Source organism: Spinacia oleracea, chromosome 6, assembly GCF_020520425.1.
Source record: "Spinacia oleracea cultivar Varoflay chromosome 6, BTI_SOV_V1, whole genome shotgun sequence".
Taxonomy (NCBI): Eukaryota; Viridiplantae; Streptophyta; class Magnoliopsida; order Caryophyllales; family Amaranthaceae; genus Spinacia; species Spinacia oleracea.
The window spans coordinates 67983482-68001529 of record NC_079492.1 but is presented as its reverse complement, the minus strand read 5'-3'; the positions used below and the strand labels follow the sequence as shown (position 1 = coordinate 68001529).

At 31.1% G+C, this 18048-nt stretch overlaps 2 protein-coding genes across 4 annotated transcripts; one reads left to right on the top strand and one right to left on the bottom strand.

Moving 5' to 3' along the window:
* The first annotated feature begins 2634 nt into the window (after nucleotides 1-2634).
* LOC110791849 (protein FAR1-RELATED SEQUENCE 6-like) lies at nucleotides 2635-16002 on the top strand. 2 transcript variants are annotated; one of them, XM_056833194.1, is made up of 4 exons: nucleotides 2635-3141; nucleotides 5470-7716; nucleotides 7805-7936; nucleotides 8044-8368. In XM_056833194.1, the coding sequence occupies exons 1-4, from the start codon at nucleotides 3112-3114 to the stop codon at nucleotides 8149-8151; spliced, it is 2517 nt and encodes an 838-aa protein (XP_056689172.1). In that variant the 5' UTR covers nucleotides 2635-3111; the 3' UTR covers nucleotides 8152-8368. The 2 variants fall into 2 exon arrangements, with proteins under 2 accessions (XP_056689172.1, XP_056689173.1); XM_056833195.1 differs by lacking the exons at nucleotides 7805-7936; nucleotides 8044-8368 and adding an exon at nucleotides 15577-16002.
* On the bottom strand, nucleotides 11534-17031 carry LOC110791830 (uncharacterized). Of its 2 annotated transcripts, XM_056833196.1 has the most exons (14): nucleotides 16873-17031; nucleotides 15474-15551; nucleotides 15201-15279; nucleotides 14474-15106; nucleotides 14224-14364; nucleotides 14031-14141; nucleotides 13563-13905; nucleotides 13365-13474; nucleotides 13198-13290; nucleotides 12530-12643; nucleotides 12320-12451; nucleotides 12125-12228; nucleotides 11952-12027; nucleotides 11534-11870 (listed from the first exon to the last, which is right to left on the bottom strand). In XM_056833196.1, exons 2-14 carry the CDS (start codon nucleotides 15524-15526, stop codon nucleotides 11760-11762), a joined length of 2100 nt encoding a protein of 699 aa, XP_056689174.1. In that variant the 5' UTR covers nucleotides 15527-15551; nucleotides 16873-17031; the 3' UTR covers nucleotides 11534-11759. The 2 variants fall into 2 exon arrangements, with proteins under 2 accessions (XP_056689174.1, XP_056689175.1); XM_056833197.1 differs by lacking the exon at nucleotides 13198-13290 and having other exon boundaries at nucleotides 16873-17029.
* Between the last annotated feature and the right edge of the window lie 1017 nt (nucleotides 17032-18048).

The following is an 18048-nucleotide window of genomic DNA, read 5'->3' as shown; positions in this document are numbered from 1 at the left end:
TTGCATATTACATAAAAAGTTTAAAATTACAGTCGTTTACTTGTATGTAGAGCGATCTAACAACGTTAACCAAACCCGAATGACTCAAGACTAATTTTCGAAAAGACCCTACCTTAACCGAGTTAGTCAAATACAACATATTTTGAATTGAGTAAAATCTTGATAAATAAACTTATATGTTAGTCTACTTACCATGTATTATTATTTTAATTAACATTCTTACTTACCAGTTACCATGTATTATATTATTAATAGTAGACTAACATTAAAAGTTCATTTATCAATATTTTCATATTTCTTATCAGATTAAAAAGTTATAATAATACATAAATAACATTATATCATAAAGGAAAAAATAATATTGATTTAGCTTTCCTCCAATAAGATATTATGCAGTAGTACACATCTATGGTAATTAAAATATATTTTTATCTTAGTTTCCTAAAAAAACGTAATGTAATTTATTTATTTTAAAGTAAAAAAATAAAAAAACATTTTGGCGGGAAAAAATCGCACGTGTCATTCCTGGTGTCTCTTTTAGTATATAGTAAGCACGAGATATATAGAGTGTATCATATAAAATAATGGTTTATAATCAATTTTAAATCGATAATAATTGCAAATAAACTCTTCTAAAACCATACTAAAAGATCATTGTACAAATATTATAAGGCCGGTTTTAAATGTAAGAAAATAAGTAACTTAGGAATAACAAATACGTAGTAGTACACAATTGTACTTAAAGTAATTAAAGTCCAAAAATAAACGGAATATGGCATCAATTATCAATTTCTTTCAAATGTTTCAATATGGTATGTTCAAAAGCATAAAAACATATAAATTAAAACAGATACACTTTTTAGGAAAATGGTTTTTGGCGGGAATATTTGACACCAAGAAGTGACATGTGCAATTCCTGGTGTATATTTTAGTATAAAGTAATATAATTTACTTTATTTTATTAAATTAGCACAATTAGAATATAAGTATGTATTTATTTTGTGATAGGCAATTGACCTTTTTGACCTTTTAAATTTATTTTTCATGTTTTGAGTAAAAAATTTATAGTTATATTCTACCGGCTAAAACTTTATATTTTTGATTATTTTTTTATGACGGAAAGGAAAGTTATGATACTTTCTCCGTTCTTTTTTATTTGACACACTTTATTTTGACACAAATATTAAGAAAATGTGACAAAGGAAGGTAATAGATAATAATAATACCTCTACCCACTAAGGGTGTGTTCTATTCACCTGATTTTCACTTATTTTTTCTGAACTTATCTTATCTAAACTTATCTGAACTAATTAAAACTTATCAAAACTTATTAAAACTTATTAAAACTTATTAAAACTTATTTTAGTTATAAGTTGTACTTGGCTAACCCTTATTTTCCCTGAATTTATCTTATTTGAACTTATCTGAACTTAACTGAACTTATTTTTTCTGAAATAAGTGGAAATAAGGTGAACAAAACAGGGCCTAACATACTAATCATGTACCCGCATACCATGTAAGGGTGAAATAAGATATTTACATTACAAAACTTCGCAAAATAAAAAACGTGTCTACTAAAAGAACTTTTACAAAAAGGAAAACGCGTCAAATAAAAAAGAAAGGAGAAAATATCATAATTTTTTTTCCGTCATAAGAAAATACTAATAAAAAATACTCCCTCCGTTCCGGAATACTTGACCTGTTTTCCTTATCGGGCCGTCCCTTAATACTTGACCTGTTTCTAAAAATGGAAATATTCTAACTATATTATATTATTTCTCACTCCACCCCTATTAACCCACCTACCCCCTACTCCATACAAAAAATAATTAAAAATTCAACTCCTACTCTCCCCCAACCCCACCCCTTCACACATTTCCCACTAACTACATTAAAATAATACCCCACTATCAATTACTACCTATTAAATTAAATAAGTCAATTCAAGTCCCTTAAACTCTGTGCCGGTCAAACCGGGTCGAGTATTCCGGGACAGAGGGAGTATAAAGTTTTAGCCGGTACAACATAACAACACCGAGGTACAACTTTCCAGTTAAATTATAAGTACTTCGTATCATAATTCAAATACTGTACTTATAGATAAAATCAGTTCCATGTACTTATAATTATAGATTTGTAAATATGTGCAATATAAGAAGTGGGAAACGCAATTTAAGATCACATGCATCACATATTACTACAAAATGTCCAATTCTATTAAGTAAAGAAAATTGAAGAAAACATCTAAATATTTCGAAGGGTAAGATGAATCAGATGATGTTATATCATACCTATAATCTCACCAAATCATGTCCTTCATTTTTCTCCTCAAATAGATTAAACGTCTTTCAAATTAACTGAACTCCAGAGTCAAAATTATTCAAAATAATCAAGCCGGAGGACCTCACCGGACACAAAAAAGACGGATGGAGAACCGTATGTAAACTATAAATGTCTGTAATCTGTTCACATGAAAAACTGAAAAAAATAAGGAAATATTTGAATAACAAAGAAAGCAGTGTAAGAAAACAAAGCAACATGCCTAACGTTCTATGATACTCCATAGACTTGAGTACTTAATTTAAAGTTTTGTTTCGAATTTAAAAACCAGAAAATGGAATACATGTACGGAAATGATAAAGGTCGCAACATGCGACCTTTAAGCCGTGTCACAGTAGTGACGTGGCACGCCTATGTGTCATAGATGTATTAGGAAACTAAAATATTTAGATTATATAACCTATTATACATGCCATAAAAAAGGTAGGAAAATCTTAATATTCTAATTTACAAATTTAATAATATAATTTTTTATTTCAGAAAAACAATTCTAATTTATATAGGAAATTAGAAAAAAATACTTTTAATTATTTATATGATATATGAAATTAAAATTAAAATTACATTTACTAATTTATATTTAGAAAATAAAAAATACAATACATTAGAAAATAAAAATCAGGTAAAGGAGAAAGGTGGGGTTTTAGTCTTTCGGTTTGTTTCAACCTTCAATTTCCTGCACTGCGATACCACACTGCGATACCACAGAGCTCTCCTCAGTCCTCCCCCAAACGGAAAAAAAAAAAAAAAAAAAAACAAAATTCTTCTTCAATGGGCGACCATGGTCTGCAATTAAGCCAGGTATTTGTTTCTCAATCTCTCTTTTTAGTTTCATCAATCAATCATCAGTTATATAATTATCATCAAGCTAATCGAAAAAATTGGGCATTAGAAATTTGTGGATGAATTTGCTTGTGGATCGAATTGGCTTGAAATCCATGATCGGTAATGTTTATAATCGAAGATAGATATTATGCAATTTAAAGATTATACATATGTAGAAGATAGATTTTTCTGGGTTTTAGTTCATCTTGTGAACCGTTATTGGAACTTTAATTGACAAATTTTCCCCTATGACAAATTTTGTCCAATCTATATACTCTGCAATTCCCACCTAGGTAATTAACGGTTCCAAATTTTGTCCAATCTATATACTCTACTAACTCATCTTGTGAACCGTTATTGGAATTTTTTAATTTGTGAATTTTTTTTTTGGAATTATAATTGAAATTGTGAACCGTTAATGTTAGGATTTTGCTGTCAATAATAAAGATATTTAGTTTTCATAGTTTTCATTGAGATAATTTGAAACACCACCCTTCAAAGTGTAGAGGTTCGTGAAACCCTTTTGTCTGTTAAAAACAGTGTAGAAGATGAAATAAATAAAGCTTCTTGATATTCAAATGAAATTAGATACTTTATGTAAACAGAAAAAACAGATGGAACAACCTGAGGATGGTAGAATATGCTCCAAAATTATTAATTACAGTAGAAAGTGGAATTTCTTCAATCTTTTTTTTTTTAATCTTGATAAGTCAATATGATAAATGTGAAGCTCGGAGTACCACCACCTTATGCCGTTTCTGCTACACCCTAACTTTATCAGGATCACAATGCCATCAGTGATTTTTTGGTTGGTTATGACTTAACTTGTCAAAGACATTGAGGCCAGATGAGGATTACCAATTGAACTTGGAAGGGAACCTGTTTTTTGCTACTCATTAGCTGTAGGGTTTCTATGCGACAGGAGATGTGAGATATTTTGCTCTTGCCAAACGCCCTCTTTTAGGTAATTGGTAAAAAGCTGGGGAGGGATTTGGATTCAAGGGCCTTTTTAGTGTTATACAGAGTAATAGCTAAGGCAGGCTCTTTTTTGAAGGTTAAAATTTTGTACGTTTTCTCAGTGACAATACATTAAAATATCTGTTTTATCTTTATTGACATTCACTAAAGGGTCTGAATCAGTCACCTGAAACAGAATACACAAAACATAATACAAATTATTAATACTCAAAACTGAAAAAATCTTAGACTGAACAAACTGAATCTAAAAAACAAACTGGACTGATTACAATGCACTTAACCAATCTCTATCATTATCACTAATTGTACTACCACTGATTTTCAAAATTCAATGCTTGATGTCAACCTTGAGAGCCTGGACCAAAGCTTAAGCTGTAGGAACTGCAGAGTTCCTATCTTTCCATATTATGTAGGAACTGCTGGTTACATGATATAATAAAACAGTGGATGGCCAGGGTTTGCAGGTTAGAAAGGAGAAAAAATAAGATCCATATAATATGATTCTGCTTGTTAAATAATATGGATCACAATGCCATCAGGATCACAATGCCATCAGTGATTTTTTGGTTGGTTATGACTTAACTTGTCAAAGACATTGAGGCCAGATGAGGATTACCAATTGAACTTGGAAGGGAACCTGTTTTTTGCTACTCATTAGCTGTAGGGTTTCTATGCGACAGGAGATGTGAGATATTTTGCTCTTGTCAAACGCCCTCTTTTAGGTAATTGGTAAAAAGCTGGGGAGGGATTTGGATTCAAGGGCCTTTTTAGTGTTATACAGAGTAATAGCTAAGGCAAAAAGTTAAAATTTTGTACGTTTTCTCAGTGACAATACATTAAAATATCTGTTTTATCTTTATTGACATTCACTAAAGGGTCTGAATCAGTCACCTGAAACAGAATACACAAAACATAATACAAATTATTAATACTCAAAACTGAAAAAATCTTAGACTGAACAAACTGAATCTAAAAAACAAACTGGACTGATTACAATGCACTTAACCAATCTCTATCATTATCACTAATTGTACTACCACTGATTTTCAAAATTCAATGCTTGATGTCAACCTTGAGAGCCTGGACCAAAGCTTAAGCTGTAGGAACTGCAGAGTTCCTATCTTTCCATATTATGTAGGAACTGCTGGTTACATGATATAATAAAACAGTGGATGGCCAGGGTTTGCAGGTTAGAAAGGAGAAAAAATAATTAGTTTGTAATAAGATCCATATAATATGATTCTGCTTGTTAAATAATATGTTCATCTTCTTTAGTTAAATATGATTCTGATTGTTCAAGATTGAGTACTTGATTTTTTTTTGTAGATGGCTTCTCAAGAACCTGAAGATCTTGAGCTTGTCGAAGTACCTAAGGTGGGCATGTCGTTCCCGTCAATTGAAGATGCATTTGATATGGTACAAAAGTATGCGTTTTCTGTGGGTTTTGGATTTGTGAAATTTTCTCATTCAACCAATAAAGCGGGAATTTGTGTTTATCATAAGTTTGCTTGTCACAAGGGAGGGACGAGGAAGGAAAGAAATTACAAGAGGGAAAGGAAAAGACCAGTGGCGAGAACTAATTGTCCGGCTAAAGTTAATCTTGCACAAAGAGAGGGTGGTCGATGGAAAATTACACAAGTGAATGTGGAACACAATCATGACATGGATCCAAGAAATTCTCGGTTCTTAAATGCGCATAGGACTGTGCCATCACTTTTAAAAAGAAGATTCGAGATGTTTGATGCAACTGGTGTTAAGATGAGCAAAGTCATTAGAGCAGTAACTGCAGAAGCTGGTGGGCCAGAGAACATGCCTTGTCTACCTAGAGATTGTCGTAATTATGTTGATAAAGCTCGGAGGGAAAGATTTGGAGGAGTTGATGCTGAAGCTCTTTATATCCTTTTTACAAGGATGCAGAAGGTTAGTCGAGATTTTTATTTTGAAATTGATGCTACTGTAGATGGTAGGATGAAAAATGTGTTTTGGATTGATGATAGGAGTCGTGCAGCTTATAAGGAATTTAATGATGTAGTAACTTTTGACACCACATATTTGTTAAACAAATATAAAATGCCATTTGCCCCATTTGTTGGAGTAAACCACCATGGTCATTCCATATTATTAGGGTGTGCTTTGATTAGCAATGAAGAAGCTAAAACATTTGAATGGTTGTTCAAAACTTGGTTACAAGCAATGGGTGGAAAAGCACCCGAAGCCATAATAACAGACCAATGCCCTAGTATAGGAAAGGGAATTAGTATCGTATTCCCACATGCTAGGCATAGGTGGTGTTTGTGGCATATTCTTGTAAAGTTTCCTGAAAAATGTGGGGGATTTAAGAAGTATGACGAATTGAGAAAGGCATTTTTGGATGTAGTATATGAGAACCTGATTGTGGATGAGTTTGAAAATAAATGGGCTCAAATGATAAAAGATTTTAAGTTGGAAGAAAATAATTGGTTTCAAACTTTGTATGAAGGAAGAGAGAAATGGGTACCTGTTTTTTTAAAAGATAAATTTTGGGCGGGAATGTCTTCCTCACAGCGAAGTGAGAGTATGAATGCATACTTTGATGGGTATGTACATAGCAAAACACCACTAAAATCATTTGTGGAGCAGTATGAAATGGCATTGGGTGACAAAATTGAGAAGGAAATATTCGCTGATGCTCAATGCATGAATGCAGATATTCGATGTATGACTACGTTTGAAATGGAGAAACAGTTCCAGAAAGCGTACACCCATAATTTGTTTAAGAAGGTACAAGATGAGCTTATGGCAATGGTGTATTGTGAAGCAGATTTAGCAATTGAAGATAGTCTTGTATTTGAATACAAGGTGACAGAAAGAAATGATATAGGTGGAGGAAAAGTGATAATGAAGGATTACAAGGTATTATTTGATAGTTCTACCATGGAGGTTAATTGCATATGTAGATTGTTTGATTGGAAGGGCTTTTTATGTAGACATGCTTTTAAGGTTCTATTCAAGAGAAACTTGACACTAGTACATGAAAGGTACATATTAAGACGATGGAGGAAAGATGTCGAAAGGGAACACGGTAACATCAAACTTCTTGGAATTGGAGGTAAATGGACAAGCGAGATGGAGAGATCAAAGCGTATAGAGAGTAAATTCTATTCCATCATTGATAATGTGATTGACTCAATTCAAAAGTGTCACTATGTAGAAAATGTGATAGAGAATGTATCAAAAGATTTATTAGATGGTACATGGATAAAATCTCTAAGCGGAGAAATAGTAGATAATCAAGATACTCCCAATGTTGAAAATGTTGACAAGGATGTTGAAGATCATTCCCCAATTAAGTATAGTAATCCAGATGTCGTCCGTACAAAAGGTCGTGAAAAGAGTAAAGCTCGTAGGTCACTAGGTGAAACTCTAAGGAGGGGAAAGAAGAAGGATAACCAAGCATCTGATGAAGATGGTGAACCTCTAAAGAGGGGAAGGAAGAAGAAAAACCAAGCATCTGGTGAAGAACCTCTGGCTCCCAAACCATCGAGACCTATGAAAAAGAGAGCCAAAAAAAACAATTCAACTGTCGATAATGAGGTAATATCGACATTTATATTTTATTTTTTATTGTGTTTCAACCTTAATAGATTATGATGTTTTATTTTTCAATGGAAATGCAATGTAGGTACTTAACTCATTGTTAGCTTCTCCATCCTCAAATGAAGAAGGCGGTTTTAGAGCAGAACCACCTGCAACATTGGGTAGAAAATCAATGAAAAATAAAGCCAAGAAAAACAATTCAACTCTCCATAATAAGGTAACATCGACATTTATGTTGTTAAGAGTAAAAGTACCGTATGTTAGGAGTATATAGCGTATCTTTGTTACTAAACTAATGTCTTTTTTCTTGGTTGTTGGTGGCAGCCCACACATGAGAAGGGTCAGAAGTCAGCGAGAGAGGGAGAGCTCGGCAAGGGAAAACGTACTAAGATTCCGACGGCAAAATTGAGAGAGCAGATATTTAAGTTGTGATGTTGAAGCTGACACCATATATTTTCTTTTGTCTGTGATACCAGGAAAATCTAGGCATGATTCGTACTGTGTAAAATTCCTTTGAGCCCATGATCTATGATTGCAATTTACTTACAAAATTCTTTTCATGCTTAATAGACTTTAGTTTGTAATTTCAGATTTCCCTTCCAAAGTTTGTATCTGTTCGCAATTGGCTATTGAAAGGGTTTTTGCTTCAGTGTTTATGTACAAATTAATTTGATAGTTATTAGATTTTGATTAAATCTAGCAGATATGATTTTCATTACTAATTTGCAGTTTAAAGGTCTCGTTTCTCTTGCATAGACACCAGTTCATTTGTTTCATTTCTATGAAATCGTATCACGGTACCAAATGGTAGGATAAGTTATTTAGAACAAGTTTTCCTGTATGTGAACAATGATCGTCGTGTTTTAACTACCTCTAAAGAGTACTTTGGTCTGGATCACTCAATGATTCTCGGTCTATCTTTAGCAATTTCAAATATTCTTTGTCTCCTTTAATTGTGTTGTGGGGCATGATAGAGAGCATGTAATTGGTAGTAAAGCATATAATTGGTAGTCTTTGTTTAACTATAAGGGAATAATGCTACTGCATAGATCAATGGATCTGGTTTTAGATTCTAGTTGGTAAATGAACTGAAAATAATAAATAATAAATAATAAATAATAATTAATAAGTAATAAAATATAAAATATAAAATATAAAATATAAAATAATAACTAATAATAATAAATAATTAAAATAATAATAATTAATATTATTATTTTTATTATTATTAATTTAAATAATAATAATATTATTATTAATATTTAAACTTATTGGAACTTATCTGAGCTTATCTGAACTTATTGGACCTGAAACTTATTATTTTAAGGTGAACAGAACGCACCCTTAATAAGATTTCTTATGTATTTGCAAGATAATTAGTTCAATTTACAACTAAAATAAGTTTTATCAAGTTCTAATAAGTGTTACTATGATCATAAGTGAAAAAAACAAGTGAAAATAAGGTGAACGTACAAAACACATCATAAATCATGTTCGATATTAAATTGTCAGTTGAGTACAAAAGCTATTTTATATGACAAGTTGACATTTCTTTATATTGGACAATAAACTCATTTACACGTGAAGGGAGATCAGATAGATATATTTTTACGTATATGATTTGTAACTATGCGCCGAACCTACTCCACACTTAACCAAAAGATTATATGTTGTCACTGAAACGACTAGATATCAACCTAATAGATACTAGACCAGCTGGTGCTAGAGGAATCTAATAAAATAGCTTTAATCAGTGAAAAATAAGGGTTGATAGTAAAACATAGTCTCAGTTAGTAAAAATACGATTTTGATAGTAAAAAATAAGGGCTTATAGTAAAAAATAGTCTTAATTGGTAAAAATACGATTTTGATAGTAAAAAATAGTCTTAATTGGTAAAAATACGATTTGATAGTAAAAAAAAAGGGTTGATAGTAAAAAATAGTCTCAATTAGTAAAAATACGATTTTAATAGTAAAAAAAGTTCAATCAGTAAAATTAAGGCTTTGATAGTAAAAAAAATCAATTTAGTCAATAAAAATAAGGTTTCGATAGTAAGGAAACAACTCTAATCAATAAAATAAAGTAATAATTAAGAAAACATATTATGAAATTAGTATACACAAATTATTAGAAGTTTCCTAAATCAATTAATTAAATCATATTTTTTAATTAATGTCGGTCAAAATTACTATAAATTTTGTTCAAGAGTACAACAACACGGACAGCTACATGATGGAATATAAAATTTGTATCCTAAATTTTGCTAAATTTGTATCCTACCATAATCTTACAACTACATGATATGAAATCGGTGAAAGAATCTAAACTTTGGTAATGTGTATCCTACCATAATCTTGCAACTACATAATTCCTATCCAAGTTAGGGATACAGGATATTAATTTTATTCATACGGAGAATATGCATTGTATGGTAATAAATTATGGAGGGAATAATATATTTTGGACGGAGTAGGTTAACTTTTTGGAGCCAAACAATGTGTGTATATATATAAATGCTTACGTAAACGACGATAGAAGGCTTTAAAATAACAAAACGTAAGAGAACAAACACTTATTGTCTATTTTATTATATCAATGGATCAAACCAATGTCAATGAAGCAATTGATCACTTATGTGATATTGTTTTCATGAGTTTATTTATGTGCAATTTATTGAGATTGATAGGAGTTATTAAGGTACGAAAAATATTGGATGATTGTGGTTGTGTACCAACTATGAAAATGATATTTGAATCAGAATATGGACTATATCAACACGAAAATGGTGGTTGGTATAACGATAGCCTTTCAGGTAATTCAATTCTCTACTACCTCATGTTGTAATTTTAATAATTAAGCTTGAGTTTATCTTTCACTTAACTTATTGTTATTTATTTATTTTTACAGAACCCCCGGGCAAACTTGGTGATAATTTAACACATCGAAGAGATATAGTTCAAATGAGACTATTTATGAAAAATCTGATAGAAACATTCGGGTGCAAAGAAGTGGAAGCAATGTTGATCGAAACCAATAGACCCGCACGTTTGATGGAAATATTCGAGCTTCAAAAGAACGAATATCTACTAAAGACTAAACAATTTGCAGAAATGCCAATCAATGAAAATGGAAAGCGTGAAATTTTTTTGCCTATCATAGATATGGGCCTCGTTAGATCGGAGATCAATGGGAAGCCTAGTATAAATATTTCAGAAACACTTCCTAAAAAAATGAAGATCATAGAATTTATTGATCTTTCCGATGAAGATTAAAAGATTATAAGTTATTTTAGTTATTTTATCGTATTATTTAGAATGTTTTTATTTATTTTGAGGAAGGTGTTTACAATATTTGTTTAGAAGAGCAATAAAATATTTTATTTGAATAGTCAAGCTTTCGCCGATTATAAGTTAGTTTAGTTATTTTTATCGTAGTATTTACAATAGGGAGCGGCAAAAAAAAGATATATCCAAGGTAATACCGTTGTCAGATGCTCGTAATCTTTCTATTGTCTAATATGTCAATTACAAAACTGAATAAAATCTGTATTGTTACCAAATTATGAAACCATAATATAATCAATTACCTAATGTTAATTGGCTTCCTATTTGGATAAAAAAAGTCTTCAACGCATTTTTTTTTGTTTTGTTAAGAAAGTGCAACCTGATTAGAAAGTACAGACCCGGCCATATCCTTCGTTACACCTATGCAGTTATTTTTGTATAATTACGAAATATATAGTGAAATAAAATAAACATTCACATTAATTCCAATTGCCAATGAGTACTGAGTTGGACGCCTAGCCATCAATCATCATTAAAAAAAAGAGTCCCGTTCATCATTCAATTAAGAACTAAATTATGATGATCCAATTTCGACTATGGTTTGAAAGAAAATTACTAAATATTTAAAAGATAATTTAAAATTAATTTCAAGAAAAGCATGTACTGATGTACTATTGACTATCATTTTTACATAATTCATTCCCTTCTAAGTAAAACTTAGCTCTTTGAACAAAAAATTAAAAATTAAAAACTATCTAGTCTCTTTCATGGTGTTCAGCACTTTCCAAGATATCTTCCTTTCGTAAATTATAATCACTCTTCACAATCGTCAACGATAGTTGCTCACGTACACACTTAGTATCTTCCTGCATAATAGATGTAGTTTCATGAGTTTATGTATGAGATAAGCTCAATTTTTATGAACTAGTAGGTTGTAAGTTGCTTACCAAAAAGTAATTCAACTCTGTTTCATAATGTGGCCATAAATCAATTGCAACCAACATATATATGCCACAATCATGACTGCAAAAGAATCAAATTCATTTGAAAACATACTTAAACGAAAACGTATTCCTAAACATCAATAGCGTTTAAATCAAAGTGAGAAAATAGTTCATACTTGTTTTTTTGTATTGGAACTTTTGCTTGCATACATTCCCAATAAGATATGTCTTCACTCCAATCCGAGTTAACATGAGAAAGCACAAGCTGCATTGCCTCAAGCTTAAAAAAATAATGATAAGTTAGTATATTGCTTCAAACAAGGGGAATAATATAGACAACAAAGGGTATATATTAAATACATGCATCTTACAAGTTTTGTTTTGACTTGCATATGGTATGAGCTATCCAACTTATAAAATGAATCCAACAAATAAGTTTTCTTTCTTTGGAGGTCAAAATAATAAGCAAACCAATGGTGGTCATAAGCAACCGGCATAATTATCTACAAAAAAAGTGATAAAAGTTAGGAAAAGTACATATCACAAAATGACATAATTTTTTATTTTAGAAAATAACCTACATGTTGGCACTCTTTTATAAATACTCCAAGTATAGCCAATTCTTGGATAAATGTATTGACTGACTTATCATTTCGTAGTTCATCAATGAAATTGCCGCCTTTAAGTGCCAATGCCTGTCAATCAAATCTATATTGTTAGAATATGTATATAATATTTTTATTATATACAAAATCCTTGTGATTAATTGCGTAATCTCCGTGATTGATTACATATTTGCCTAGTTTAGCCTACTTTATAAATGGTAATTGATTATGTACATATTCTCTCATTATATTTGCCTAATTTAGCCTACTTTATAATTTATGACCATATATTATAAAGTTTTAATAGACATAATCAAAACAATAAGCATTCTCTATCAATTACGAGTACTGTGCATCACAAACCCACACAAAACAAAAACAAACAAATCATTAACTGTAATTTTAATTATTTTATTCCATACAAAAAAGTTAAAAATAAGGTGTTTTGCTGAATCTCTTCGGTAGTACAAATTGTCAAATACGGAGTATCGAATAAAACTATGTTGTAGTGGCCCAAAATCATTGACGACTTACGTGATTTAAACAACTTCTGTAACAGAGAGGAAAAAACAAACGAATGAAACCTTCAATTAATTAAGAATCGTTGCGTATTTGGGAACACTCAAAATACGAAAAAAACTTACTGACACATCTGGATCAAATGCATATTTTCCACCTTTAACTACTCTTTCCTTGTTCCACTCTATGTTCAATAAAAACATAAATGTCTTTACCACCTAATTGTCACCAACAAACATATTATTCATTGAAAAGATTTAAAAAAGTGAAAGTAAATACATACTTGACTTACCGGACTATTAACATGCTTTAGGACTTGAAGACAAGAATTTATCTCTTCTTTGGTTATATAATAAAGTGGCTTTCCATGGTTTACTCCAAACATTGCCACAATATCTTCATCTGAACGTAAGTTTTTATGAAAGAAAAATTATGAATGAAGGCATAATTTTACTACCAAAATAATAATAGAAATATAATAAGTACACACCTTTTGTTTTTTTGTGACTTCTTAAATATTGGAGGATCTTGTAGTCCTTATTGGACATCGTGGCCATTATCTTCTTTCTCACAATTATTGATGTATCAACTTCCCCTTTAATGGCTCCAACATCATGTAAATTGTCACAATCCTTATTTATTTTCTTTACATTACCATCTTCTTTACCCGCACACACTACATATTCCTCTTCATCAACTTGCTCCTGACATACATTTTTTACAACATCTTGTTCCAGAATTTCCTGATCATTTGCATCTTGTTTCACTTTCTCCAACTTTTTATCAATCATTATCCTTGCCCTATTTCGATATCGTAAGTCGGTCAATTTAACCTAACAAAAGTCAATATCGTTAATAAACTACAATATGATCTTAAAAATAAATATTATGAATTGATTGTTAATAACCTACATGGCTGGTAGTTTATTAGTTTTGGTCCCCATAAATTAAATATTACCTTCGGAGTTAGTAGTGGCAAGGGATTCTGCATTCCTACATCCTTAAACAAGGGTCTATCGGGTTCAGTAGGATGTGCCGATCCATATTGAAATCTATTCAAACACAATAACTGTATACAATAGAGTTAAATATTAGTGCACGAAAGTATGTAAATATTATAATAAATTAAAAGAAATTATGTTAGATTAAACCTTGCCACTTCCGAAACCGTTCTTCTCATCCCAATCTGCTTTGATAGCCTCTTTCATACTTTCCCGATCCCATGCAGCTATTCTAGCCCTATTATCCCAACAAATCGACTTTTTAATGTCCAAGCGGTCCAAATAGTAGATCTACAAAAATAAAAATAAAAACATAAATATTGTTAATTAATCCTAAATTAACTAATATTTGTGTGAGTTTGTGATGAGAATAACTACTCCAATTAAGGTTTTCACTTACGAGCAAAAAGACAATGCATCCTCCAAATCCTCCCGCTTTACGTGTGCTATTGCACTTGTGTTTTGAAACACTCGCTTTAAACTTCTTTATAGCCACCACAAGATGATCAAGAACAAATTGAGCCCAATTATATTTGGCTGGATCTTCAATACTTAAGACAGTTTTCAATAACTGAGGGCTAATCATATTACTCTGACTAGGACAAAGAAAATTTCCTAATGTATACAAAAGGAATAGTTTCTGGAACTCTTTTTTTTGCATGTCGTTGTTAAACTTACTTAAAACTTTTGTATTATCAATCCCACCTTTTGTCCTATATATCTTGAGCTCTTTTTTGTATGATTCTTTATCCTTACATTTAATGGGTACTGTCAACACATCATTAGGAATCCCTAAAATCCATGATATATCATCCGCAAATATATCGACAGAAACATCATCTCTTAATTTCAATTTGCATTTATCTGGATCGAAACGACTAACTAGCCAATATGCAAGTTTTCTATTCACCTGAAAGTTATCCATATGCATCAAATATTCAAAACCAAATTCTTTTACCCATTGTTGTTGTACTTCACTCAAACAAATTGTTAGTGCAAGTATTTTTTCTGGACAACACCTCACATTAGGTACCTGACATAAAAAAGAGTTTAGCTATTATGATCAATCTCAAGTATAAATGTCAATGAGCTATAAATTAGGTGCATATATTTGATGTAATTCATACCGCCGTATGACCTTCTTTTGCTTCTTTTCTTTCAAACTTCTGCTTAAAACTTCCTCCTTCGCTATCAATAGTTCTCATTCTATTTTGACAAAAAAAAAAAAAAAAAAAAATATCAAGTATTACATCAAACTGAATATTGCCTAGCCCCCAAACCTAAAAAATATGGCAAAGTGCAAATATATAAAATTCTTTAAAAACTTTCTAAGATTCCAATATTTGCACTTCTCCAAAATCCAAAATCTACTAGTATGTTTAAAGGAATAAGAACTTTACCTTTTCTCACCATTCTCTTTTAAATCTTTTGCATCTAGATTTCTTTTGGCCATCTAACACTAGTGTTCTCTTGGTGTTCTGTAAATTCAAACAAATTATAAAGGATAAGTCAAGAAAAACGTAGGGCAATTCACAGGGCAATAAAAATCTTCATGGCACATGAACATTTACATCAATACAAGCTGGTGGTGGAGTCCGACTCAAATAATGCAGTAAAATGGTGCTCAAATCTAAAACCTGGGCCTTGGAACCTCACTTTTATTCTCAACTACATAGAAATGGCCAAGGAAAAAGGGGATAGGCATAGACATTACATACAAAGGCCGTGAGTCCAACACGGTAGCAGGTGCGCTAGCAAGGCAAGGCTTACGCAGACAAGATGATTTTGTCGTATGGTTATAACTGTTGTAAACCATAAAATAGCATAGAGTGCTTCCCCTCACCTTTTCAATTACTTTTTTGGGCATATGTAATTATTTGGTGCATATATGACAATGACTATGCAAGAGAAACGAGACCTTTAAACTGCAAATTAGTAATGAAAATCATATCTGCTAGATTTAATCAAAATCTAATAACTATCAAATTCATTTGTACACAAACACTGAAGCAAAAACCCTTTCAATAGCCAATTGCGAACAGATACAAACTTTTCAATTGCTTGTAATCGGACCAAAATGCAAATGGGCTGGACCGATTTGGAACCCATGCCAAAGTCAATAAAATAACAATAAATTATCCAAAAAAAATAAACGTAAACATAAACATCAGAAAACAGAGGATCCTCCTTTAAGAAAAACAGAGACTGCTCTGTGAGATCATAACCCACCCAATTGAATCAACCTAAATTTAAACACTAATTATCTGAAACATTAAGGATAGATGTGTAATCAACAATTGTCCAACCTATGGCTCCTCCCTCCATCTTAATAAAAGAACAAACCTCAATTATCAAAAAAAAAAATGCAGTAAAATATAATTCTTGCATAATGTCCGTAGCTTGTACAGTGTAGCGAGTCAAAACAAATTAGTATGAGGTAATTAATCATCCACACAATCTCCTAAGCAATGAACTAAATTATCAAAAGAAAGAAGAAAAAAAATGCAGAGTACATCACAAATTTTTACGAGATAATTTAGACCAATGAGTTTTTATACATTCATAGTTTCATTCACAATTGAAAATTGGTTTGATAATCGAAACTGATTTTTGGGGATGGTAAAAAAGGTAAAACGCTTGCTGGGAATTTACGTTTAAATGCTTGATTGAATTAAAAATTGGGAATACGAATTACTGCAATTTGAAGTAGTAAAACGGAAGGGAAAGCGAATAATTGAATCAAGCGAACAATTAACATCGTTTTTCTTTTCAAACTTAATGCTTGATTCATTTACTAACCTTAACGCGTGTGATGTCGAAGGAAAAGATGGGTGTAATGGTGAAGTGCCGACGTGCCGTTCTTCCTCTCTATGGTGCTTGACTGCGGAGGAGATGAACTGCTTGGGTTAGGAAGATGAACTTGACGTGGTGTTTCAAATAAAACTTGCTAGACCTAATTAAAAACTAACCTATTCATTAAAATTTAAAATAATATTTTAAAGTAATGTATAATTGTGAATATTTATTTACATAAAATATATTATTAGATTATAATTAGTGTATTTTTTAAATTAAATTGATGTATTTTTTTAATTGCACAAAAAATATTATTAGATTATAATTTTTATTTTTTTAATTTGTAATTTATAAGATAAAAGGAAATATATATTTACTATGAATATAATAAAATTTTGTTTCCATCTTTGTATCGACTGCCTAATTTATATATTTTCATAGTAAAAATATTGAATTGATAGTAAAAATAAATCGGTGACATGTTGCCTACGTGGAGCTTAGTTGTACCAATCAAATATGGACACGTAAGATTGCGACACTATTTTTTTGTCGCAAGTTGCGACCTATATCATCGTCCATACATGTATTTAATTAGTTACCTCGAAAAACTAAAAATGACCACTAAACTTACCAATTGCTCAAAGTTTTTAGTTATATCTCATGTTTCCAAGTGTGTTAAGTACATCAAATTTCATAACTACTACAACAACAAAACAAAAAAATTGTCAATTATTTACAAAAATATGAAGCAAAAACTCTCATGAACTTACCTTAATGATGCCCTTTAAAAGGTTAAGAAGTAGTAGTAGTACTAGTAGTATAAGATTAAACGGGAAAATGGATTACCATAATTCTTACAATTCTCTTGTATGAACATATTAGAGTTACCTGAGGAATATCTTTTGCACATCCTTTCGTTGACGTCGATGGTGGATGTCGTCCGATCATCGACTGTTTCTAAGGAGTTTTATCGACCTGGTTTCAGATTCTGTTTGGAAGAAATTCCTGCCTTCCTATTCATCTCTCAATCGTCAACACCAATTGATCAGCAACTATTTGCTTCCACAAAGAACCTATTCTTCTATATATCTCTGCGGTTTTCCTATATTCTAAACAATATACTCCATGGAGATATTAACACATCTATAATATACATATCTTACCTCCAAAAAAAAAAAA

Excerpts from the sequence above, each read along its gene's own strand:
- LOC110791830 (XM_056833196.1), bottom strand. The coding sequence starts at position 15,526 with ATGGCCAAAAGAAATCTAGATGCAAAAGATTTAAAAGAGAATGGTGAG. Across the intron at positions 14,365-14,473 it reads GATGCATTGTCTTTTTGCTC|ATCTACTATTTGGACCGCTT; the intron begins GTAAGTGAAAAC and ends TTATTTTTGTAG. Across the intron at positions 12,644-13,197 it reads CATTTGATCCAGATGTGTCA|GCATTGGCACTTAAAGGCGG; the intron begins GTAAGTTTTTTT and ends TTTGATTGACAG.
- LOC110791849 (XM_056833194.1), top strand. The coding sequence starts at position 3,112 with ATGGGCGACCATGGTCTGCAATTAAGCCAG. Across the intron at positions 3,142-5,469 it reads ATGGTCTGCAATTAAGCCAG|ATGGCTTCTCAAGAACCTGA; the intron begins GTATTTGTTTCT and ends TTTTTTTTGTAG. Across the intron at positions 7,717-7,804 it reads ATTCAACTGTCGATAATGAG|GTACTTAACTCATTGTTAGC; the intron begins GTAATATCGACA and ends AATGCAATGTAG.